This window comes from Entelurus aequoreus, linkage group LG23 (assembly GCF_033978785.1).
Source record: "Entelurus aequoreus isolate RoL-2023_Sb linkage group LG23, RoL_Eaeq_v1.1, whole genome shotgun sequence".
Taxonomy (NCBI): Eukaryota; Metazoa; Chordata; class Actinopteri; order Syngnathiformes; family Syngnathidae; genus Entelurus; species Entelurus aequoreus.
Window position 1 is genome coordinate 24,422,627 of NC_084753.1, and position 27,359 is coordinate 24,449,985.

The window sequence follows — 27,359 nt, forward strand, 5'->3', positions numbered from 1 at the left end:
CACCTGTTCCCAATTAGCCTGTTCACCTGTGGGATGTTCCAAATAAGTGTTTTATGAGCATTCCTCAACTTTCTCTGTCTTTTATGCCATTTGTGCCAGCTAGTTTGAAACATGTTGCAAGCATCAAATTCAAATGAGCTAATATTTGCAAAAAATAAAACAGTTTACCAGTTCAAACGTTTATTATCCTGTCTTTGCAGTCTATTCAGTTGAATATAGGTTAAAAAGGATTTGCAAATCATAGTATTCTGTTTTTATTTACCATTTACACAACCTGCCAACTTCACTGGTTTTGGGTTTTGTACAACGGGAGGTTGCCTACAGCCACAGCTGTTATTGCCAAATGATTTTGACCCCAGTAGTTATTTGCTTTTGTAGACAAAGCACCCGGTGACTGTAGGAAAGTGGGTAAACTGTATGAGTATAGACTGCAGCAATACATTTTGTCTATGGATATGTATAATGCACTTTCCAATATAAACATGCTTATATTGTTATGAGAATGCACACAAATGTGTTTATTAAGCTGTGATTCACGGGCATGAATGTTGCTTATAGACCGGAATGAATGCTTGTGTTGAATCAAGCACATATTTGCTTTGACAAATTATTTTAATTGTGGGACGAAGGTAGGGAGATAAAAAAGTACAGAAACAGCAAAGTTGCGCGCTGCGCTTCACAATGTCGACTTTGTTTCCCTACAGATAAAGAAGGAATACGGGAGCAATGTGGTGCCGTCCTTCCCCCCAAAGAAGATCTTCACTCTGACGCCCGCCGAAGTGGAGCAGAGGCGGGAGCTTTTGGAGAAGTACATGCAGGCGGGTGAGTTGTTTATCATTGTTGCTCAACAGGTGGCGTCTTCTGCTTCCAATTCTGTCTGGGGTTGTTTTTGTCTTCACATAGTCAGCAGACCACTTGGTGACATTGCAGTCAAAACAGTTATTTTCCATCTCCCCACCATGTGATCAATGTTTGCAGACAGTTGGACTGAGGTGTAAACCAACAAAGGAACCTTTTTCTGGGACAAAAAAGTTTGATGTTTTTTAACCAATTTGACCAAAATTACCGTATTTTCCGGACTATGAGGCGCACTTAAAATCCTTTTTTTTCTTCTCAAAACTCGGCAGTGCGCCATATAACCCGGTGCGCCTAATGTACGGAATAATTCTGGTTTTGCTTACCGACCTTGAAGCAATTTTATTTAGTACATAGTGCGATAAGTGTGACCAGTAGCTGGCAGTCACACATATGATATACATGTAAACTGCAATATGACTCAAGTAAACAACACCAACATTTTATATGTTCCATTGAAAATATAGAACATTACACACGGCGCTCAAAAATCTATTAAAATGTTTTAGTACGACTTTGGTAAGCTATGAAGCCGCACCGCTTGATATGCTTCAACATAGGTGTATTGTTATGGTGTGTGTGTGTATAAGGTAAGACATTATCTGGTGTTTTGTTTCGCAATATTATGCAAAAGCAACTTTTCTTATCTTCTGGTACCTGCTGATCTGTATTTGGGATCTGCATAGGTCCTGAAAATTTGTAGTTAATAAGCTTCTTCTTTTTTTCTATGGTGAGCCATGTAAATAAGACCGCCCACAAAACGGCGCATTCAGAAACGACTGTCAGAAAGCGACTTGAAGATGATCTGTAGAACATCTATGCAACTTTTTGACCAAAGAACCACCATTACATGTTATGTAGACCACAAGGAAGTGTTTTACATTTAGAAAAAAATATTAGTATTATGACTCCTTTTAATGCGCCCTATTATTTGGTGCGCCTTATATATGGAAAAAAGATTTTTAAAAATTGACCATTCATCTGCAGTGCGCCTTATAATCCGATGCGCCCTGTGGAAAATTGTGCCAAAGTCACGTAAAAGCATCAAATCATGGTTGGATTTTTGTTTGTCTTGTGTTGTTTTTATTGTTGTTTTTGGGACGCAACTACACCACAGAAAGTGTAATGACGACCAAAGAACCAGAAATACATTAATGACCAACCTTCCATCTGTGAGGATGTGGAGATCTTAATGTATGCTGACGACACAGTCCACTATACTCACGGTTCTGATGCAAATGTGGTTGCAGCTAAGCTATTCGAGACAATGACCAAAGCAACAAAGTGGCTGAACGAGTCCTGCCTTACGCTGAACACGGATAAATCTGTCACAGTGTATTTTTCAAACAAACCAAACCAAAGTGTTCTCCCAAACATCTATGTGAATAGTTACATGATCAGTAATGCTGAGGAAGTTAAATACTTAGGCGTGATACTGGATCCCACACTAAATTTTAAAAATCATTTTAAAAAGGTATGTCATGTTCTGAAATATAACATTGCCAACTTCTAGCACATAAGGAGCTTCTTATCATTGGAAGCAGCTAAATCGTTTTTCAATGCAATGATCATATCACATATCTTGTACTGAATGTCATCATGGTTTCAAGCCAAAACAGACTGTTTTAAATTCTCTCAGATCATTACATAATCAAGCACTGAAAATCCTCGGTAAAAAGCCTCGGCGATACCACCATTGTAACATACTTGACAAATACGGTATAGTTAGCTTTGAAAACCTGATCAGGTTCTCCAATATCCACCTGGTACATATGATCTTAAATGATGCAGCTCCTCCTCCCTTAAAAACATACGTATAGCTACGCTCGCAATTAACACGCAGAGTGTTAAGGTCTGTATCCAGGGGTGACTGTAATGTTCCAAAAAGAAAGTCTGCCTCCTCCTAATCAGCTTTATCATATCAAGCCATCAAAGAATGGAATGGTCTCCCAGACAATCTAAAGAACAACTCTAGTGTTCACAGTTTCTCACAGGTAGTCAAAGCCTGGCTTTTAGACCACCAGTCCTGCTCACATTAGCAATACCAGGCAGGTAGTTGACCATCAGATAATACACTGGCGGGAGCAGTCTGATGGCCACCAGAGTACCATTCAAATATTGTAACATCGCAAACTTTTTTATTTATGCAATATCAATGGGGTATATGGTTATTGAATCATACCCTTATGATATCTGATGGCTACTGCACTGTATGTGGACTTTGATAAAAACTGCTGCACTTTATATACTTCTGCACTTTAAATGAAGCTGCTAAAATACTGTAACTTGACCGCCCACTGATTTGTAATACACATACCCTCTATGTATTGTACTTATATTTTAAATTGTTTATTATTATGTAATTTTAATATTGTTCTGTATTTTCGATCCTGTGTAATTTTATTGTGGATGTTAGATGCACCATAAAAGGACTACAGATGGAAATTATCATGGTGCTAAATCTGGTGCAGCCATCTTCCTAATGTAACTGCACATTGTCCTTCAAATAAATAAATACAAATGAAATGTATTAACGTGACCTTTGCAACACGTTTTGTTAACAGCAGTTAATTTATTTTTACACTTGTATGCCCGAAAGAAATGTCAGTATGTTTTCTTAAAAAGCTCTATTATGCAACTCTAACTTTTCTTACCTATTGGTACCTGTGTTTGTGTATTTGGAATCTGCGTAAGTCCCAAAAATGTTAAATCAAACTATGGAGAGATGGCGGAGATATTTATAAAACAATCTTGCCTTCCTTCATATTTCCTGTAAACGAGCACAACTTGTGACGTTAGCGGATATCGCCATATATGGTAGAGGTTTACCCGAAGAGCTTTGCGTGAGTCCGCCATTGTATGCTCATAAATAAGACTGCCCACAAAATGGCGCATCCTGAAGCGACAGTCAGGAAGCGGTTTGAAGATGGTCTGTGAAACATAATCTATCCAAAATGTTGACCAAAAATCCACCATTACATGTTATGTAGACCAGTGGTCCCCAACCTTTTTGTAGCTGCGGACCGGTCAACGTTTGAAAATGTTTCCTACGGACCGGTGGGGGTGGGGGTGGGGTGTGGAATTTTTATTTTTATTTTATTTTTATTTTTTCCATAAAGAAATACAATCATGTGTGCTTACGGACTGTATCCCTGCAGACTGTATTGATCTATATTGATATATAATGTATATATTGTGTTTTTTATGTTGATTTAATTAAAAAAAAGTTTTATTTTTTTAATTTTATTTCTTGTGCGGCCCGGTACCAATCGCTCCACGGACCGGTACCGGGCCGCGGCCCGGTGGTTGGGGACCACTGGTCTACATCAGTGTTCCCCAACCACCGCGGACCGATTGGTACCGGGCCGCACAAGCAATAATTAGTTATTTCAGTTTTATTTATCTGAGCCCGAACGATTTTTTTTTTTTTTAGTATTTTATTTAGAAAAATGACCGGATTCTCTCGGTTATATATTGGTCACTAGAGCGGCAAAATTTAACCCAGCTAGGAAAATGAGTAAAAAAAACAGACGTCTTTGGAAAGTTTCTTTGGGAAGAGAGAGAAGAACAGCCTACGACTTCCAACAAAAAGAAAGCTTTTAACAGACAATACCAGGAGTCCTACTTGAAATATAGATTTATCGCAACAGGTGATTCCCACGCACCGTGCCCGCTCTGCATAATATGTGGCGACCAGCTCTCTAATGAGGCAATGAAGCCTTCAAAACTGCTTTGCCACTTAGAGACCAAGCACCCTGGATTAAAAGACAAGCCCCCGGGGTATTTTGAAAGAAAAAAACATGAACATGAAAAACAGAAGAAATTACTGAGGGACACCACATTAGTAAATGAGAATGCACTGAGAGCATCGTACTTAGTGGCTAATTGTATTGCTAAGGCTAAAAAGCCATTCACTATTGGTGAAGAATTGATCTTTCCTGCCGCTAAAGACATTTGCCGTCAACTTCTAGGAGAGGCTGCTGATATCACAGGTGCCCGGCTAGCACCGTGACTCGGCGCATTGAGGAAATAGCCGTTGAGACACAATTGTTAAAGAGGATTGATAAATCACCGTGGTACGCATTACAGGTTGACAAATCTACAGCGTTACGGTGAGTTAAAATTCTCATGTTCTTTATATTCGTTTTTAATGTTGTATCTGCATCTTATTTTGAAGGCAGGTTGGGGACCACTGATGTAGACCACAAGGGAGTGTTTTAAATGTAGAAAAAAAATCATGACAAAATCCCTTTAAATCACTACTTGTACAGTTAGTAAAAGTTTATATTGGCCACACTGCAAAGTCCACACTCCCACAGGGCGCTTTCCCTCCGCAATGGTGCGCCGTGAGCCACTCTGTATTACAGACCATCACCTAAGAGGTTATGTTTTTGCCAAGGTTTGTTTGCAGCGTCTTTTTTCCGTCATCTTTGTTGTAGCGGTGAAGCGTGCAAGGACGGGGGTGGAAGAAGTGTCAAAAGATGGAGCTAACTGTTTTAATGACATTCAGACTTTACTTCAATCAATAACGGAGCAGCATCTCCTCATCCGTGGCTCACTAGTGCAATAACAGCGCCGGAAATGTGTCCCGTGAAAAACTGTCCGACCGGAACTCTAATAACTAAAGTTCCTTGGGTGAATAACGTAAACTCACTGCACCGGTATGTTTTAGCGCTTTCAAGGTGAGTTTCCTGACAGATATAAGTTAGAAATCTACACGACTTTATATTAGAAATGGCAACAGCAGAGGATGAATATACCATAGCAAGAAGATGGAGAAAAAGAAGCTTATAGACTACAAAGGCGCACGCGCGCAAATTGTCAGGACTTATGCAGATCCTGAATACAGATCAGCAGGTACCAGAAGGTAAGAAAAGTTGCTTTTTCATAATATTGCGAAACAAATTGGCAGATAATGTCTTCCATTATACACACACCATAATAATACTTGTATGTTGAAGCACAGTACAATCAATCAAGTGGTGCTGCTTTATAGCTTACCAAAGTCATACTAAAACATTTTGATTGGTTTTTCAGTGCCGTGTGTAATGTTCTATATTTTCAATGGAACATATAAAATGTTGGTGTTGTTTACTTGAGTCATATTGCAGTCTACACGTATCTCTTATGTGTGACTGCCATCATATTGCAGTCTACAGGTATCTCTCATGTGTGACTGCCATCTACTGGTCACACTTATCATTTCATCATGTACTAAATAAAATAGCTTCAAGGTCGGTAAGCACAACCAAAATTATTCCATACATTAGTCGCACCGGGATATAAGGTGCACTGTCGAGTTTTGAGAAAATGAAAGGATTTTAAAGGCCTACTGAAATGACATTTTTTTATTTAAACGGGGATAGCAGATCTATTCTATGTGTCATACTTGATCATTTTGCGATATTGCCATATTTTTGCTGAAAGGATTTAGTATAGAACAACGACGATAAAGATCGCAACTTTTGGTATCTGATAAAAAAAGGCTTGCCCCTACCGGAAGTAGCGTGACGTAGTCAATTGAACATATACGCAAAGTTCACTATTGTTTACAATGATGGCCGCATGAAGTGAGAGAGATTCGGACCGAGAAAGCGACGATTTCCCCATTAATTTGAGCGAGGATGAAATATTTTTAAATGAGGAAAGTGCAAGTGAAGGACTAGTGGGGAGTGGAAGATGCTGTGAGAGCCGGGGGTGACCTGATATTCAGCTGAAAATGACTACAACAGTAAATAAACACAAGACATATATACTCTATTAGCCACAACACAACCAGGCTTATATTTAATATGCCACAAATTAATCCCGCATAAAAACACCTAGGTGTTTGTTATGCTAGCTCCTAGCTACTAGCTCGAGCTAGTTATAGCTCGAGCGGGTAATATGGACGGGATCCTGTATATATAACCCGCCAATACAATTCAAACACCTGATCAACACACACACTCACTCAGCCCAAACAACCGTTCACCTAACCCAAGGTTCATAAAGCTTATATATTTAATCAAAGTTACGTACATGACACGCACGTACTGGCAAGCAATCAAATGTTTGGAAGCGCGCGGGTGGGACCTGATATTCAGCTGGGAATGACTACAACAGTAAATAAACACAAGACATATATATACTCTATTAGCCACAACACAACCAGGCTTATATTTAATATGCCACAAATTAATCCCGCATAAAAACACCTAGGTGTTTGTTATGCTAGCTCCTAGCTACTAGCTACTAGCTACTAGCTCGAGCCAGTTATAGCTCGAGCGGGTAATATGGACGGGATCCCGTATATATAACCCGCCAATACAATTCAAACACCTGCATAACACACACACTCACTCAGCCCAAACAACCGTTCACCTAACCCAAAGTTCATAAAGCTTATATATTTAATCAAAGTTACGTACATGACACGCACGTACGGGCAAGCAATCAAATGTTTGGAAGCGCGCGGGTGGGACCTGATATTCAGCTGGGAATGACTACAACAATAAATAAACACAAGACACATATATACTCTATTAGCCACAACACAACCAGGCTTATATTTAATATGCCACAAATTAATCCTAATGCTAGCTCCTAGCTACTAGCTCGAGCTATTTATAGCAAGCGATCAAATGTTTGGAAGTGCAGCTGTGTACTCACGTTATCGCAACTGTGTATTCAAATCAAAGTCTTCCTGGTAAGAGTCTCTGTTGTCCGAGTTCTTCCATCTTGACTGCATCTTTCGGGAATGTAAACAAAGAAGCGCCGGCTGTGTACGTGTTGTTGCTGACTTCCCTCGCAAAATAGACACTTCGCACCGACAACTTTCTTCTTTGCTTGCTCAGCTTCTTTCTCCATAATGCAATGAACAAATTGCAACAGATTCACCAACACAGATGTCCAGAATACTGTGGAATAATGAGATGAAAACAGAGCTATTTCGTATTGACTTCAATGGTGTCCGAATACTTCGGTTTCAATGATTGACGTCACGCGCATACGTCAACCCTCAGAGGCGTTTCGAACCGGAAGTTTAGCGGGAAATTTAAAATTGCACTTTATAAGTTAACCCGGCCGTATTGGCATGTGTTGCAATGTTAAGATTTCATTATTGATATATAAACTATCAGACTGCGTGGTCGGTAGTAGTGGCTTTCAGTAGGCCTTTAAGTGCGACTTACAGTCCGAAAAATACGGTAGTTTATTTCAGGAGAATAGACCTACACAAAAGCGCCAGAAAAATACCACTCATCAAGTTTTTGTTTCACACGCTACGGCAATATTGTGAGGGTTTTGAAATTGCAATTTCGCGGTATCTACAGTACCGTTACATCCCTAGTTATCAATATGCATCACATTATAACGATAATATTAAAAGCTCTATCATCAGCCAAATTCATGCCGTTTAAATAATGCATCCCAACGTTGAAACAGATGATTTACAGTTATGTTAAATAGTGCGTCCATCCACTGTCCTAACAGATGTGTTTTGGTATTTTGTCCACACCAAACACATTTAAGGACATTTCTAACAAACTTAATAGATAGTACTTTATTGATTCCTTCAGGAGAGTTCCCTCAGCTTTGGAAAAAAATCCAGGTTTTATATCACTCTACAGCACCTAAAAAAGCGGACTTTCATGTCTTGCTTTTTAATCCTATTACCCCAAACCTTATGCTAAACCTGCTACACAAACAAATTTGCGGAAAGTAGCACCTCGGACGGCAAAGGTCTGTTTTAATCCTCTCGGCACCGGCCGCCACGGCAGAACAAGGAAGCGTTGTTTCGAGCACATTACGTACCAACACGTGCTGTTTTTGGCAACGAGCAGGCTTGGTCTTGGTACGGTGTGGAAAAATGAAACAGTGGAGGTGCAAAAGCTTGGCATCATCTTAATCAAACATTCACCAGTAATCACGTACGTGTTTAGTAAACGTGCGCCAAAGGACACGATTAACCTCTCCACGGGGAGAAGTTTTCACATGCAGGTGCTGCTTGACTCATTGTTTCCTTCTTTGCGCAGTACGCCAAGATCCACTGCTTGGAGCCAGCGAGTTGTTCAACAGCTTCCTAAGAAAAGCACAGCAGGTCAGTACCTTTTTTAAAAGACAGTATGCAAGTGGATAATGTATGCATGTATTCGGAATATGGCTCCAGGTTGTGTTGTCATCCTTCAAGCTGTGGTCTTGGTTGCCAGGCAGGCTTGTAAATCCAGTGACCTTGGTGAAGATTAATCAGTTTGCAACCCCCCACCCCTTGCCTCAGTGTTAATTAATTTAAATTTAGATATGCAACCTTTTGTTATTAGTAATTAATGCTGTCAAATGATCAAATATGATTAATCAAAAGATTGCTGTGGATACATTTTTAATAATCAGAAAAACAATAATAAGGAATCATTGATGAATTAATCCGTATTAATGTGTTAATTTTGACAGCCCTATTAGTAATGCATGGCTGCAAAGCAGGGATGTCAAACGGGTTTTCATTGAGGGCCACATGGCAGTTATGGCTGCCATCAGAGGGCCGCTTGTAACAGTGAATAATGTATGAATTTGCCTCTGGATTTCATTATTAATTATATACTGTAAATATTTTTTAAGAAGACTGTCGATTTTACAGTGACAACTTTACATTTAAATTTTTTTACGGTAAATGGAAAAACAGTGCCACTGTTTTTTTTGGGGTGGGGGGTGGGGGGGTTACGGAAAAAGCTGGCAACTTAGTTGCCAGAATTTTTGTGTTAAATTTACATTGGTTTTTACAACATTATATTATTAATGGAAAAACAAGAGTAATTTTTTTATACTGGCAACCTAGCTGCCAGTTTTTCTACCGTGAAAACAAATGTGCCGTCTTTCCATTTACAGTAATACACCGTTAAAAACAACAACAGTAGATTTTACAGTCAAAAACTGGCAGCTCAGTCAACAGAATTTTAACGCAAAAACAGTAGTAGTTTTTTTTAAATTTACAGTAATATGCTGTAAACCGTAACATTTATTGTAATTTTTATCAATTTGATGGGTAGTTTGCTGTAAAGTTAAGTATTATTTAGACAAAAACATGTTTGGAAAGTATGGTAATATAATGTAATATTTGTTGCAATAATGGATTTTATTAAAGTTGAAAAGGCACGCATTTTTAAGCAGTACATATATTTTTTTTTTCTGTCAAAATGAAAAAAAATCGATTACATTTAGTGAGAAAATATTAAGTACTTTATTGACACATATCATTTCCAGGTATTTGCGGACGAGATAAAATGATGTCGCGGGCCAGATCTGGTCCCCGGGCCTTGAGTTTGGCACCTGTGCTGTAGACATATCCCACCTGATATTTCGCAAAGTTAATTCTACAAATAAGAGGAGCGGCCTCTTCATCACCATAGCACACACTGCTTTCACAAATGTGACATCGACTTGACTTTACAATGGATGCCAAGTATTCTGTGCAGTTGAGTAAATAAAAAGCTAAACTGCTATACAGTGTGTATATATACATGAACATATACTGTATATCGATTTAGAATATGGTGCAAAATGTATTTGATTTTTGACACATTTCAATGTTTTATTAGTGTTCGTCAGTCATTTACAATATTGATGTTTGACAATTTTTTTTTAGATACTCAATTCCTGTTTTTTTTTAGCTATAAACCATAATTATCAAAGTGATGAAGATATTACAGATCACTCAGTGTTAAGCCGCTTAAAGTAAAATATTTAATTTTTTAATTTACCTACAGCTTTAAAAAATATTCAAATTAATTGAGATGAGCTAGTAAGTTCCCAAAATGCTTTGTGTGTGTGTGTGTGTGTGTGTGTGTGTGTGTGTGTGTGTGTGTGTGTGTGTGTGTGTGTGTGTGTGTGTGTGTGTGTGTGTGTGTGTGTGTGTGTGTGTGTGTGTGTGTGTGTGTGTGTGTGTGTGTGTGTGTGTGTGTGTGTGTGTGTGTGTGTGTGTGTGTGTGTGTGTGTGTGTGTGTGTGTGTGTGTGTGTGTGTGTGTGTGTGTGTGTGTGTGTGTGTGTGTGTGTGTGTGTGTGTGTGTGTGTGTGTGTGTGTGTGTGTTTCTTTAGGAGACACAGCAGATCCCCACGGAAGAGGTGGCCCTGGACATCTGCCTCTCCAACGGCCAGAAGGTCACGGTCAACATTCTCAGCTCCGATCAGACCGAGGACGTCCTGGATGTAAGCACTTTGTGTCAACCCGTGACGACTAAATATGGCCACGTTTCTCAGCAACGCGTAATCTAACTCGTTACTATTTTTAAACGAGTCATCACATTCAAGTTAGTCATCCAAGTCACTGCATTATTGTTTTTTTCATTTTCTTTAGCAAAAATATACATTTGCTTTCTTCTTGCTTTTCGGGCTCCCCACTTTACATTTTGTAAAGTGGGGAGCAGACTCCCCTGCCTGTTGTGGCGACATTTCTAAAGGCCCCTAAACATCTCTTAAAAACGATGAATAAAGTTGCCTTCTACAGTACAGGCCAGAGGTGTGGACTCGAGTCACATGACTTGGACTCGAGTCAGACTCGAGTCATGAATTTGATTACTTTAGACTCGACTTGACAAAATGTAAAGAGACTTGCAACTCGACTTAGACTTTAACATCAATGACTTGTGACTTCACTTGGACTTAAGCCTTTTGACTTGACATGACTTGCTTTTTTCCCCAAAACCTAAAGCTTAAAAAGTTATTTGGGAGCGCTCCGTAGCTTTCATTTTGTACGTGTCTGTCTATCAGCGTGTGTGCTGCGTGTCAGCGTGTGTGCTCTCAGTACAACAGCCAATCAAATTAGATCTACATTGTTTTCATCACACAGCATTGATCCAATCAAATTGCAGGACAACCAATGAACAAGAGTTGTCAAACAACGCGCCAGTGAGAAAGATTTATACCAAAGTTGGTTTCGTTCGGGTATAAAAACTACGACTTGGTCAACGAATTGCCGTATGCAAATCACGCAGTTCGAATATTACAGACGGAGACGCAACAACTTCCAACTTCGTTCAACATTTGAAGTTGCACAAAGAAGGGTAAGTTTTGAATGTAAGATAACGTTTATTGGCTAAGTAACATGACTTTTATTTGCTGTGTAGTTAAATCAGTGAGGCTGTAAACTCACTGCTAACGTCATAACCATAGACATCTTATAAGGGTACACAGCATCGAGCGCTACTGCCTACTGGCGCAGACGAGACGCGGGGCCGCCATCTTGGAGTGGTGATCCGCTCCACTCAGTGCAATTCATTTGGCAGGAGCAATGAACTGTCAACGCATTTAATTCATTTTACCTCACTGAATACCACTCATTTTCACGCGCTTTTCTGTCATACGTGTAGCTATGATAACGGACACATGTTTTATTATTCATAGTTTGCTTAACAGTAATAGAATATTCTTATACGCTATAAGTGACCAGACGTCCGAGATTAAAACTGGAAATATAATCCCAGAGAAGGGGGAAAAAAACGGTCAGCTATTTTTAAATTGAAGAAACAATATGATTATGTTATATATACATGCTACATAAACAATGTATGAATACATTAGATATCTGTATATCTTATAGACCGTATCTCTGTTGCTGCAGCAGCAGAGAGTTTACTCTGTCGTGACACTTTGTATTGATATTTTGTATTACATTCTTCCCTTAAATGATCATGTTTACAGTGATTGTTATATATGTATTTTTTATGTATGTCGCTTTGGATAAAAGCGTCTGCCAAATACTTAAACATATATAAACACCTGAAAGTCTTTATATCAGCTAAAACCACCAATCTGTTTCACTGGATTCAGAATAAAACCAAATTCTGTTTTACCCAACAATGTTAGTATTTGAATATTGTTACTTGAAGACTTATTCCTGGTTACAATTATACTGTTAAGAAAGTATTGTCTTATATTTTGCCTAAAATGAGAATGCATTATAATCAATGGCGGCTGGTGAATTTTGTTTTAGGTGGGGCAGAAAGTTTGTAAACCAAACCCCTGTAGGGGCGTCATCCTCCCCCAGAAGATTTATTTGTGATTTTCACATACAAATATTGAAGATCTTTGCTCCTTCTCAACTCTGTGGTAATGTTATTTTCATAAAATACAACCAATAGTACATTAATGTTAAATCTTACTTGTGAAAAGTAATCCCCCGATTCCTATTTTCAACAGTCCGCTCATTTGAGCAGGAAAACGCTGAACACCAGCCCGGCATCTTTGTTTTCTACCTGTCAACTGTCAGTTTAGGCTGCTCGCCGGCTCCTCATCACCACTTCAAGATGCAAATTGCTCGCGTCACAGCAACCAATATTGCGTCTACTTATAAGATGTTTATGGTTATAACGTCATTTCAAACACGGCAATATGTTGCGTCCACTGCAGTTTGCTACCTTATTCATACTTTTTGTCAAGTGATTTTTTAAGCAGGGTTGCATGAGGTACCAATACATAACGTTACGTTAGTCAATGTATCACACACAGTAACATAACGTTAGACGGCGGTCAGCAGCACCGCGTATTTTAGCCACCTACAAAAAGACAAACATAATCAAATAAAGGTCAGTTAAAATATATACTATATTAAGAATATGTGTACATATTGCATAGGGCCCTGACATCTAAAAAGTACAACTCTGTTCATTGTTATGTTCATGTATTTATGTTTTTCATGTGTACGCACACATCAACACACATACAGTATGAGATGAGATCAATGAGATAAGGTAAGAACAGAATAGAAACTGCTGTGGAACTAGTTACAATGCAATATGCCATGGAAATACAATGTTATAAATAAATGATAAATGGGTTATACTTGTATAGCACTTTTCTACCTTCAAGGCACTCAAAGCGCTTTGACAGTATTTCCACATTCACCCATTCACACACACATTCACACACTGATGGCGGGAGCTGCCATGCAAGGCGCTAACCAGCAGCCATCAGAGGCAAAGGGTGAAGTGTCTTGCCCAAGGACACAACGGACGTGACTAGGAAGGTAGAAGGTGGGGATTGAACCCCAGTAACCAGCAACACTCCGATTGCTGGCACAGCCACTCTACCAACTTCGCCACACCGTTAACACTTTTGTACAAATAAGTACAGTTGCACTTGTTTTTGCAAATGTGTTTATTCTGTAAAGGAATGAGTTAAATGTTTAAAATTGTTTAAACTATTAAAATGACTGGTTAATAGTGCTATTATGAATTGCAATGTCAGTACTATTTTCTTTCCTGCTATTTCAAATGCACTTGTTTTAATAAATAAATACAGCGGTTTAAAAGCATACACAATCTGTGTAAAAATATTAGTCTGTGGTCAAAAGGACTTGAAAGGACTCGAAACTCAAAATGCAGGACTTGTGACTTGACTTGAGACTTTCCAGTCTTGACTTTGGACTTGACTCGGGACTTGCCTGTCTTGACTCGGGACTTGACTCGAGACTTGAGGGCAAAGACTTGAGACTTACTTGTGACTTGCAAAGCAATGACTTGGTCCCACCTCTGGTACAGGCCAAAAGTTTGGACACGCCTTCTCCTCATTCAATGCGTTTTCTTTATTTTCATGAGTATTTACATTGTAGATTGTCACTGAAGGCATCAAAACTATGAATGAACACATGTGGAGTTATGTACTTAACCAAAAAAGGTGAAACACTCTTGGCATTCTCTCGATGAGCTTCAAGCACACCTGTGAAGTGAAAACCCTTTCAGGTGACCTCTTGAAGCTCATCAAGAGAATGCCAAGAGTGTGCAAAACACTAATCAGAGCAGAGGATGGCTATTTTGAAGAAACTACAATATAAAACATATTTTTAGTTATTTCACCTTTTTTTGTTAAGTACATAACTCCACATGTGTTCATTCATAGTTTTGATGCCTTCAGTCTACAATGTAAATAGTCATGAAAATAAAGAAAACGCATTGAAATGAGAAGGTGTGTCCAAACTTTTGGCCTGTACTGTATTTTAAACAATTTTTATTTTATTTTTGTGGGCTTAAAAATACATCAAAATACTTAATCATGACCAATCATTATACAAATGAATAAAGTAACATGTAATTTAACTTATTTACTTTTGAAATATAGTAATCAGTAAAGTACCTGTGACCTTTTAAAGAACTAATCAGTAGTCAGATTGATTTTTCAAAGTAACCGTGGCAACACTGGTTAGCGGTCACTCAACATGTTCGTCTCTGAATTAATTGAACTTGTGTTTTTGAAGGTTGTCGCAAGCAAACTGGATCTCCCAGAAGAACTGGTGGGCTACTTCAGTCTCTTTCTTGTCCGTGAGGGGGAAGAAGGAGGACTCACATGTACGTTAAACAACAACACACCAGTACAGAATCACTGCTTTAGTTTATTGTTAACCACTGACTGAAACAATCAGACATTCCATGAACTGAATGTTCTGTACACTCAGGAAGTATAAACTATACTTTATCAGGTTGGCCTTGCCAATGCACAGAAGTCTAAATAAATATTGCAATAGATAAGACTGATAATAAAAATTTTTTTTTTTTAAATCCTATGTTTCTTATTTTCCTTCTTCTTTTTCTCAGTTGTACGGAAGCTTCAGGAATTTGAGCTGCCTTATGTGTCCATTACCAGCCTACGCAGCTCTGACTTCCACATACTCTTACGGAAAAGGTACAGACCATTGTGCTTCAGTTTTTTTTTTCTTATTTTTTCACATTTTTCAAAAGACCTGTGGGGCATAAATCGTTTTCAGTCCAGCTGTGGGGGGGGGGGGGGGGGGGGGGGGGGGTCACATATTTCTGCCGTTGTCAATTAAATCCAATAAATGACATCTGCTACTTGATATTTATTTAATAAATTAAGCTGCAATTCTTTCAGTTTGAGTCCTAGCCTGCCCAGATTATTTAAAACAATAATTGGGTTGAGACCGGAAGGGTTGAAGTGAAGGGGATAGTGGCGATGTAATACAGGGGCCCCAATCACAGGGGGGCCCTGGGTTTTTGTAAAGTTTAAAGATGTTCTTTTTGTCATTTAAATATGTAAGTCAGGAGTCTTCAACATTTTCCAGACCAAGGACCCCCAGAGACTGATGGACAGGGAGAGCGGCGACCCCCTTCTTATATATCAGGCCATCAGTGTGTGAATGTGTGTGTGTGAATGGGTGAATGTGGAAAATAGTGTCAAAGCGCTTTGAGTTCCTTAAAAAAGGGTAGAAAAGCGCTATACAAGTACTACCCATTTACCATATCTTGTATAACATTGGGTTTTAAATTAAACTGGTCTCAATGGTACCTTGTTATTGTGCAATACTAAGATATTAAAATTATGCAGTATAGTGTCGCTATTATCTAGATAGCAATCAGCGCATTAATCACAAGCTAACAACTAGCACTGTAATTGCTAGCTGACTACTGGCGCTCTATTCGCTAGCTGACGACTGGCGCGCTAGTCGCGAGCAGACAACTAGCATGCTAATGTGGAGCTGACAACTCGCGTGCTAATTACAAACTATAAATGCTAACATTAAATACAATGGTATAATAATTAAGTTTTTTTTTTTAAGCTGCAAGGTACATGGAGTAGAGTGTCCATGTCACGACTACTTTTAAACTACACTACATCAGTGCTGCCAAGCCTCACGCTTTGAGCACGACCGTCAGGCAATTTAACCCTTTCACACGCCACAATTGACATTTGTCACACATATATTTCCCCATCCACTACTCTGTTTTTCTCATGATGATACATTTTGACCCTCACGGCCTGTTGTGACTGATTGAGCTGACCAGTCATAAAAGGCACCACAAAATATAAACCAATCAGAAGCATAAAGTAAGAGCTTCAGCAGTTATTTCACAAGAAACATAGTTTTGAATAAAATAATTAGTGACAAGTTATCCGTTTTTACAGGAGAATTAATAGCAATTTACACGGCAGTTAACTGGACAGAGGAAAATAAAGTAAGTAAACTTGTGTGCTCAGACGACAGCAGTGCATTTAATCAGCATAAAACAATATAGCTTCAGAGGTAAGACAGGATTCAATATATAAATTAGTTTCGGAAGTCTTTAGAATGAATACTGCTGGAAGTTTGGTAAATGTGTGGTAAAGTCAATAAAAAAATGGCAGGATAATTGAAATAAAGAAAGAAAAGCGAAGCATTATTTTAAAGTCCAGAGGAGTGTATGAGTAATAAGAGGAGCTAATAGAACTGAAAGAGGAAGATATGATTAACAGACTGAGGTTGTGACATAAATATCTAAATAGCTCATTGAAATTAATAGGTGCACATGGCACAGGGCTGTGTGATTATTGTCATCAAATACAGACTAGCTGTGGGAATCTTTGGGCATCTCACGATTTGATTAGGAATACAATTCAGGTGCTAGGATTCGATTCAAAAATGGATTATTGATGCAGTTTTACATTTCTTTTCATTTTGCTAAATAAGCATTCATCACTTGCAACTTTTAAAAACAGTGCATTTGTATTAAGAAACAGTTGAATTAATTCCCATTGCATTTATTAAATGAATGGAAATGTGTGCAAAGCTATAACATGCGTGTCCAAAAATAAAGGAGTTGATCGGATCTTTTAGTGAGGTGGCTCGTTACAGTCAGCCAAAGTTACATTACTTTATTTACAGTAAATAAATAATCGATAGACGTTTACTACCGTGATCAATTTTAGAATCGCCAATGTCCGAATTGCAATGCATCTAAAATCGATTATTTTCCCCACCTAGAATTAATAGTGTAGGAAATATACAAAACCCAAAACTAGTAAAGTTGGCACGTTGTGTAATTCGTAAATAAAAACAGAATACAATGATTTGCAAATCCTGTTCAACTTATATTCAATTGAATGGACTGCAAAGACAAGATATTTAATGTTCTAACTGAGAAACTAAATTTTTATTTGCAAATAATCATTAATTTAGAATTTAATGGCAGCAACACATTGCAAAAAAATTGGCACAGGAGCATTTTTGCCACTGTTAAATGGCTTTTCCTTTTAACAACACTCAGTAAACGTTTGTTCAACAATCCGGGGTCTCCGTTGTGGTATTTTAGGCTTCATATTGCGCCGCACATTTTCAATGGCAGACAGGTCTGGACTACAAGCAGGCCAGTCTAGTACCCGCACTCTTTTACTATGAAACCACGCTGTTGTAACACGTGCACAATGTGGCTTGGCATTGTCTTGCTGAAATAAGCAGGGTCATCCATGATAATGTTGCTTGGATGGCAACATATGTTGCTCCAAAACCTGTATGTACCTTTCAGCATTAATGGTGCCTTCACAGATGTGTAAGTTACCCATGCCTTGGGCACTAATACACCCCCATACCATCACAGATGCTGGCTTTTGAACTTTGCGCCTATAACAATCCGGATGGTTCTTTTCCGCTGTGTTCCGGAGGACACAACATCCACAGTTTCCAAAAACAATTTGAAATGTGGACTCGTCAGACCACAGAACACTTTTCCACTTTACATCAGTTCATCTTAGATGAGTTCAGGCCCAGCGTGTCTGGGTGTTGTTGAAAAATGGCTGTCGCTTTGCATAGTAGAGTTTTAACTTGCACTTACAGATGTAGCGACGAACTGTAGTTACTGACAGTGGTTTTCTGAAGTGTTCCTGAGCCCATGTGGTGATATCCTTTACACACGGATGTCGGTTTTTGATGCAGTACCGCCTGAAGGATCGAAAGTCCGTAATATCATCTCTTACGTGCAGTGATTTTTCCAGATTCTCTGAACATTTTGATGATATTTCGGACCGTAGATGGTGAAATCCCTAAATTCCTTGCAATAGCTCGTTGAGAAATGTTGTCTTAAACTGTTGGACAATTTGCTCACGCATTTGTTGACAAAGTGGTGACCCTCGCCCCATCCTTGTTTGTGAATGACTGAGCATTTCATGGAAGCTGCTTTTATACCCAATCATGGCACCCACCTGTTCCCAATTACCCTGTTCACCTGTGGGATGTTCCAAATAAGTGTTTTATGAGCATTCCTTTAAATGTATCAGTCTTTTTTTTTGCCACTTGTGCCAGCTTTTTAGAAAAGTTGTTGCAGGCATCAAATTCCATATGAGCTAATATTTGCAAAAAATAACGTTTCCATTTCGAACGTTAAGTATCTTGTATCTTATTTTTATTTACAATTTACACAACGTGCCAACTTAAATTGATTTGGGTTTTATATTAGAGATAGGGAAATAATGAAAAATAAGTTAGTGAAAGATGTCAGTGTAAAGGTATACATCGACGTTGAATTAGGCCAAATCGATGTTAAAATAGGCCACGCATCATGACACTAAAGTCCTGACTCTTATCATTTTCCTGCCAGCCGTGACTACAGTGTGTTGGAGTTATTTTAATGTCTATTTAAATACATTTAAATTTGTGGAAAAATTGCATTGGGAATATAAATTGTTTTTTACAAATATTGTACGACCCCCCTGCAGCACCAATGGGAGTCGTTGATAAATGTCCATCCATCCATCCATTTTCTACCGCTTGTCATAAATGTTAATATAAAAAATATAGCCGTTAAAGTTCAATATTAAAGTTACTTGAATCAAATTGAAAATGTCTAAGACTACCTATTATTATTATTATTATTATTATTATTATTATTATTATTATTATTATTATTATTATCAATTACTACTATGCAAAATGGTTTCTTCCACCTGGATAGCAACAAACTAGCTTTGAACTTTTCAGAGTAAGAAGAGTTTTTATTGCCATTGTTTGAGAACGGGTTCACAAACTAGGAATGTTACTTGGCGCAATCGTGCAACATAAAACACATATACATGAGCTGTAACTGAGCTATCAGATCTTGTTATTGTTCATGTACCTGATGGCTGAGGGGAAAAAACTGTTCAGGTGGAGGGAGGTGTGAGTCTGGATGGACTGTAGTCTTCTGCCCGAGGGGAGAGGGGTGAATAGTTTGTGTCCAGGGTGACATTAGCAAAGCTCACCTTTAAGCATTTACTTACAGCATCGGCATGTTTGAACAAATATGAGGTGACAGAAAAAAGGTAACATTCTAATAAATCCTATTTGTGGCAGCGTAGGAGAAAGTTATGTACAATTTTCAGTTGCATACAACTTTGGTGCGTTCAAGGACCATCGATTAAAGTTTAAAAACTGAGGCGTCACTAGTTTTTGAAGACAGGGGGAGGCTCAATCTCCAGGAGATGCACTAATAGTAATAACTATAATAATAATGATTCATATTATTACCCACTGATGCTCATCTTACGTTAATCAGCAAATTTTCACTTTAAACTCTTAATTAAAGGAACACTTGACATAGGGCTGGGCGATATATCGATATACTCTATATATCGCGGGTTTGTGCGATATAGAAAATGACTATATCGTGATATTAGAGTATACGTTCTCACGCAGTTGCTTTTAGCTGCTGGCATTACACTACAGGCTCTTTCCACTCCTTGTGTCTCCTTCTCACAGACATCAAGCGCACCTTCTTACATACGTCACATACTGTCACGACATACGTCACATACGTATACGCCCTCGCGGAGGAGAGAGGTAGCAGCATGGGTAACGTTAGCTGTGATGCTAGTGGAGTGGTGCGAGCGGTAACACGAGAGAAAGAAGGTGCGAATCTGGTAATAAATGAAGGAAGAATTAATTCCCAAGAAAAACAGCAGGGGGTCCATCGTCTGGCGGTGGTTTGGCTTCAAATGGGAATATGTCGTACAGACAACCGTAATTTGTCAAGTGTGGGGCAAGAGTGTTGCTACAAAAAGTAGCATTACTGCTAATATGTAGCATCATTTGAAAAGTCACCTGCTTGAGAATGAGGAGTGCTTACTCTGCATGTCAACATCTCCATTCGGTGCCACACGCCCACACCATCAAAATGCAGAGGCAAACATTTCCAGATCAACACCGTATGTTTGTTTTAAACTATTGTAGTGGCGTTCTGTACAGAATGCACTTTAATTTAGTGTTGTTTTTATATGTCATCTTAGTGACACGCACAAAAGTGCACTAATAGCTTGTTTTAAAATGTCTCTGACAATCTTGCACTTTCTGTTTTGGAAATGACATGAATGTTTGTGCCACTGCTTAATACACTTTTGGTCAATTCACTTAGTTGTGATTAGGGATGTCCCGATCCAGGTTTTTGCACTTCCGATCCGATACGATGTTGTTTTTGCACTTCCGATCCGATACCGATACTGGCCTATCCCAGCATGTATTAAAGTTTAAAGTTATTTAGCCTACTTAGTTGTCAGATTCATGTTGAAAAGGGTTTTAGTACTCTTGATAACAACTAGCCAGCTGAATTAGGTGAGTTTGAATAATACACAATGGTTGGTAACAAGAAACTGACCTGTTAATTCAAGGATAAACACAAAATTATACATGACAAACAGAAATGGCATCATTGAACTAGGGCTGGGCGATATGGCCTTTTGTTTAATATCGCGATATTTTAAGGCCATATCGCGATACACAATATACAGTATATCTCAATATTTTGCCTTAGCCTTGAATTAACACTTGATGCATATAATCACAGCAGTATGATGATTCTATGTGTCTACATTAAAACATTCTTCTTCATACTGCATTAATATATGCTAATTTTAAACTTTCATGCAGAGAAGGAAATCACAAGTAAACAAATCACAATTTTTTTTTCATACGGTGTTGATCTGGAAATGTTTGCCTCGGCATTTTGATGGTGTGGCACCGAACGGAGATGTTGACATGCAGAGTTTCAAACACTCTTCATTCTCTAGCAGGGGACTTTTCAAATGATGCGACATATTAGCAGTGCTGCTACTTTTTATAGCAACGCTTTTGCTCCACATTTGAAAAATAACGGTTGTCTGTTCGACATATTCCCACTTGAAGCCAAACCACCGCCAGACGATGGACCCCCTGCTGTTTTTCTTGGGAATTAATTCTTCCTTCATTTGTTTCCAGATTTGCACCTTCTTTCTCTCGTATTACCGCTAGCATCACAGCTAACGTTAACCATGCTGCTACCTCTTTGCTGCGCGAGGGCGTATACGTATACGTATGTGACAGTATGTGACGTGTGTAAGAAGGTGCGCTTGCTGTCTGTGAGAAGGAGACACAGGAAAGAGTGAGAAGAGCCTTTTGTGTAATGCCAGCAGCTAAAAGCAACTGCGTGAGAACGTATACTCCAATATCATGATATAGTCATTTTCTATATCGCACAGAGACAGCTGACATTTTTACTGGTAACTTTTAATTCACATGGCCATCTTAACGGTTAGGACACAGACCTGTGTATGTGTTGAAGGTGTGCTGGAAAATGCGGAATGGATATTAAAAAGCAGCAGAAAAGTGGAATGTATTATTTAAATCGGTGCATTGGAAAACACTGACCGGGTTTTTTTAAAACTGGATCTGGATCTGCATTTTCCCATGCCTTGCCGATACGCATTTTTTGGCAAATATCGGCGGCCGATCCGATCCAAATATCGGATCGGGACAACCCTAGTTGTGATTTCCCTCTCTGCATGAAAGTTTAAAATGAGCATATATTAATGCAGTATGAACAAAAATGTTTTAATGTAGATACATAGAATCATCATACTGCTGTGATTATATGCATCAAGTGTTCATTCAAGGCTAAGGCAAAATATCGAGATATATATCGTGTATCGCGATATGGCCTAAAAATATCGAGATATTAAAAAAAGGCCATATCGTCCAGCCCTAACTTGACATATTTATAATCATATTTACGTAAATATTGACAGGTTATATAATTATTTAAATTAATATTCTGGCCACTTTATTTTGAATTTGTTTGTACTTTTTTGTCAAAAATAAACTTTTTTCAAACAAAGCCAAATTATTTAGGAGATTTATCTAGATGGATATTTTCTCAATATGTTAATCCCATCTTTAAAAAGTCAAAAACTTAAGGTTTTTACATGTGTTTTGAAAACCTGGTTTCAACCAAATTCTTGCAATAATTAATTTTATAGTGCAGGTAAATATATCAAGTTTGTGTGTATGGGGCAGCGACGTTGGGTTTAGGGCAAGGGTCGGCAACCCCGCGGCTCTAGAGCCGCATGCGGCTCTTTAGCGCTGCCCTACTGGCTCCCTGGAGCTTTTTCAAAAATGTATGAAAATGGAAAAAGATGAGGGAAAAAATATATTTTTTGTTTTAACATGGTTTCTCAAAGACAAACATGACACAAACCTTCCTAGTTGTTAGAAATCCCCACTGTTTATATTTAACATGCTTCACTTATGAAAGTATTTGGTGAGCACCGTTTTGTTCTACTAATATCAGTGGTCCTTGAACTCACCGCAGTTTGTTTACATGTACAACTTCCTCGGACGCTGCCACAGAAATACGTGTTTTATGCCACTCTTTCTTTGTCTCATTTTGTCCACCAAACTTTTTATGCTGTGCATGAATGCACAAAGGTGCGCTTTGTTGATGTTATCGACTTCTGTGGAGTGCTAATCAGGCATATTTGATCCCTGCATGACTGCAAGGTAATCAATGCTAAAATGCTATTTAGGCTAGCTGTATGTACATATTGCATCATTATGCCTCATTTGTAGGTATATTTGAGGTCATTTATTTTCCTTTGATTTATATTTTCATGTCTCATGACACATTATCTGTATGTAATATTTGCTGCTTTTCTGATAATTGTTTGTGTGCTGTTATAGACCACAGCAAACGTTACCCAGCTTGCAAAGACTGTAATAAATCCATGAGAAGAAGAAGAGCCTGTCATTTCCTTTAACTTGGACACACACATCTATACCTTTTGGCAATTCTAAGCCAGTCATTTCCAGGAGTTATCTCACTCTCTGTTTTATTAAAGGCCTACTGAAATGAATTTTTTTTATTTAAACGGGAATAGCAGATCCATTCTATGTGTCATACTTGATCATTTTGCGATATTGCCATATTTTTGCTGAAAGGATTTAGTAGAGAACAACGTCGATAATGTTCGCAACTTTTGGTCTCTGATAAAAAAAAAACCTTGCCTGTACCGGAAGTAGCGTGACGTTGTCAGTTGTTCACTCCCTCATATTTTCCTATTGTTTTCAACGCAGCTACAGCTATTCGGACCATTACCCCATTAATTTGAGCGAGGATGAAAGATTCGTGGACGAGGAACGTTAGAGTGACGGACTAGAATGCAGTGAAATACTTTTTTTTTTTTCTCGCTCTGACCGTAACTTAGGTACAAGCTGACTCATTGGATTCCACACTCTCTCCTTTTTCTATTGTGGATCACGGTTTTGTATTTTAAACCACCTCGGATACTATATCCTCTTGAAAATGAAAGTCGAGAACGCGAAATGGACATTCAGTGCCTTTTATCTCCACGACAATACATCGGCGAAACGCTTTAGCTACGAGCTAACGTGATAGCATCGTGCTTTAACTGCATATAGAAACAAAAAAAATAAACCCCTGACTGGAAGGATAGATAGAAAATCAACAATACTATTAAACCGTGGACATGTAACTACACGGTTAATGCTTTCCAGGCTGGCGAAGGTTAACAATGCTGTGCTAACGACGCCATTGAAGCCTACTTAGCAACCGGACCTCACAGAGCTATGCTAAAAACATTAGCTCTCCACCTACGCCAGCCAGCCTTCATCTGCTCATCAACACCCGTGCTCACCTGCGTTCCAGCGATCGACGGAAGGACGAAGGACTTCACCCGATGCGTTTGGCGGCCCGGAGACGTAGGAAGTCAAGGTGAGGTCGCGGCTAGCGCGTCTGCTCTCCAACAAAGTCCTCCTGGTTGTGTTGCTGTAGTCCGCTGCTAATACACCGATCCCACCTACAACTTTCTTCTTTGCAGCCTTGATTGTTCATTAAACAAATTGCAAAAGATGTCCAGAATACTGTGGAATTATGAAATGAAAACAGAGCTTTTTGTATAAGATTCTACAGGGTACCATAACTTCCGTCTAACTGACTACGTCACGCGCATACGTCATCATACCGCGACGTTTCAGCCGGATATTTCCCGGGAGATTTAAAATGTCACTTTATAAGTTAACCCGGCCGTATTGGCATGTGTTGCAATGTTAAGATTTCATCATTGATATATAAACTATCAGACTGCGTGGTCGGTAGTAGTGGGTTTCAGTAGGCCTTTAATGTTTTCCAATGTTGTAAAAATGTGTAGAATACATTTAAAATTTCAACATTTATGTCAACAAAGATTTACATCAGCCTGCGACAGACACATAGTCATTTTGATAGTAGGCTAATATAGACACAATTGCATTATGTGTTGTCTTAATTATAGTTATATAAGACTTCACATTTTTTGCAGCTCCAGACAGATTTAGTTTTTTGTATTTTTTGTTCTTTCAACATTTTGGGTTGCCGACCCCTGGTTTAAGGTGGGCCCTTTAGGGGTCTTGTGTATGGGGCCCCAGAATTTGGTGCTACTCCCCTGGGTTGAGATAATGATAACAATATGGCTGTCAGAAGCAGGACACTAGTAGGATAAGGACAGACAATATATACGACTCTGTAAAAGAATATTTAGTTTTTTGATGCTAATGTAAACTAGCCGAACAGTTTTCCCTCTTCTCGTGTTTTCCTCCATCCTGCCTCCACCGAGGTGCTCTGGAAGTGTGCATGCGTCAAGGGAACTCTAAAGTCCTGCTGACCTACTTTCACGGTGGATGTGGGATAGCGGGGGAAAATGGAATGCGAATCCGGCAAGGTGGAAGACTAACAGACCCCCAGTGTACGGGAGCCAGAGAGGGCTTCTTTGTGGCCAAGGCAAAGTTAGGAAATATGTCAGCAGCAGAAGGCGTGTAGTTTGAAACTGTGGTTGAATGTTTTTACTGGGTTTGTTTTAAAGTTAACACGTCTCTTTGCAGCTACTGGGACTTGGTGTACGATGGTGACGTCATGGACAACAGAGTAGGCCTCAACCTGCTTTATGCACAGGTAGGTCACTAGCAACTTTTTCCATTCGCTTCTTCTGCCTATGAGACGGTTCAGATGAGTCAATTTGTGTTTTTTTGTCGGGGGGTCCAAATAGACCGTATCAGACATCGAGCGAGGCTGGATACTCGTCAACAAAGACCAGCACAGGCAGCTCAAGTCACTGCAGGAGAAAGGCTCCAAGAAAGAAGTAAGAATTTGTTGCATTTCCTATGTCACAATTAGTGTACGGCATAGGTGTCAAACGCAAGGCCCAGGGACACATCATTTTATAGGGCCCGCAAAATAAATATTACAGTCAGTACAGTACTTTTCTTCTCTCACTGGGAACATTATGAATCTATTTTTTTTTCAAGCTCACCTGTGCTGCTGAAACCCACCAATCATGGAATTAAAACATGTTTAAATGTGTGAATGCTCCAAAACATTCACAAATATGGTTTTCTACACCAGAATTAATCCATTTCAGGGGTGCCCAACCAGTCAGAGACTAAGAGCCACTTTTTTTTACTGTGTTACTGCAAAGAGCCACATCCTATACATGGGCACTAGGGCTGCAACAACTAATCGATTAAATAGATTAAAATCGATTATAAAAATAGTTGGCGATTAATTTAGTCATCGATTCGTTGGATCTATGCTATGCGCAAGCGCAGAGGCTACTTTTATTTATTTATTTATTTATTTATTTATTTTCTTTATTTTTCTAAACCTTTATTTATAAACTGCAACATTTACAAACAGCTGAGAAACAATAATCAAAATAAGTATGGTGCCAGTATGCTGTTTTTTTCCAGTAAAATACTGGAAAGGATAGAAATGTATTTTGTCTCTTTTATCCGATTATTAATAGATTAATCGAAGTAATACTCAACAGATTAATCGATTATCAAATTAGTTGTTAGTTGCAGCCCTAATGGGCACACATGAACATCACCCCATCCCTTCCACACACATACACACACACACACACCTCTGCTCAGCCAGATTTATTGTAAATGTCACACACCAACATGACTCCTACAGTACTAAGACCACAGGCCAGTTATTTTTCAACAATTAACATTGATAATATTTTTAATATTTTTTTCTGTTACTATGCATGTTGCTTAGTGGGACTTCTGGCATTCCTTGTGACGCTGAAGATTTGAAGCTTTGAAATGCGCTCATGACGCCTGACATATAAGGCAGAATGGCTTGCTATTACGTTCAACAAAAAAATATAAACTCTCCCACTCTGTTAAAAATGTCCTGTGTTCTTCTTCATATTTTCATTTTGCTGTGCTTTTATTTTCCTGCCATTTTGAGAGCGAACTTGTCACAAATTGTTTACTACTGTCATCTCACGCACATGCACGTTTGACGTCACTCAAACCGGCTTCGGCTTCGTCTTCTTATGTTAGACTGACCATACGTCCTCTTTTCCCCGGACATGTCCTCTTTTGCAGGGCTGTCCGGGCGGGGTTTCTTAAAGACTCAAATGTCCGGCATTTTGAGTTAGCGTTGCATGTATTTTCAATGTTCGTTCAGGGTTAAGAACGGGTTAA

General features: G+C 38.8%; 1 protein-coding gene across 1 annotated transcript in view; it reads left to right on the forward strand.

Moving 5' to 3' along the window:
• The window catches only part of snx17 (sorting nexin 17), a 65,037-nt gene that overhangs the window by 14,591 nt on the left and 23,087 nt on the right, over positions 1 to 27,359 (forward strand). The window contains exons 3-9 of the mRNA XM_062033786.1: positions 705 to 822; positions 8,871 to 8,935; positions 10,925 to 11,035; positions 15,078 to 15,168; positions 15,415 to 15,502; positions 25,746 to 25,815; positions 25,910 to 26,002. Of these exons, the coding sequence (XP_061889770.1) occupies positions 705 to 822; positions 8,871 to 8,935; positions 10,925 to 11,035; positions 15,078 to 15,168; positions 15,415 to 15,502; positions 25,746 to 25,815; positions 25,910 to 26,002 (636 nt within the window). The remainder of the gene's footprint in view (positions 1 to 704; positions 823 to 8,870; positions 8,936 to 10,924; positions 11,036 to 15,077; positions 15,169 to 15,414; positions 15,503 to 25,745; positions 25,816 to 25,909; positions 26,003 to 27,359) is intronic.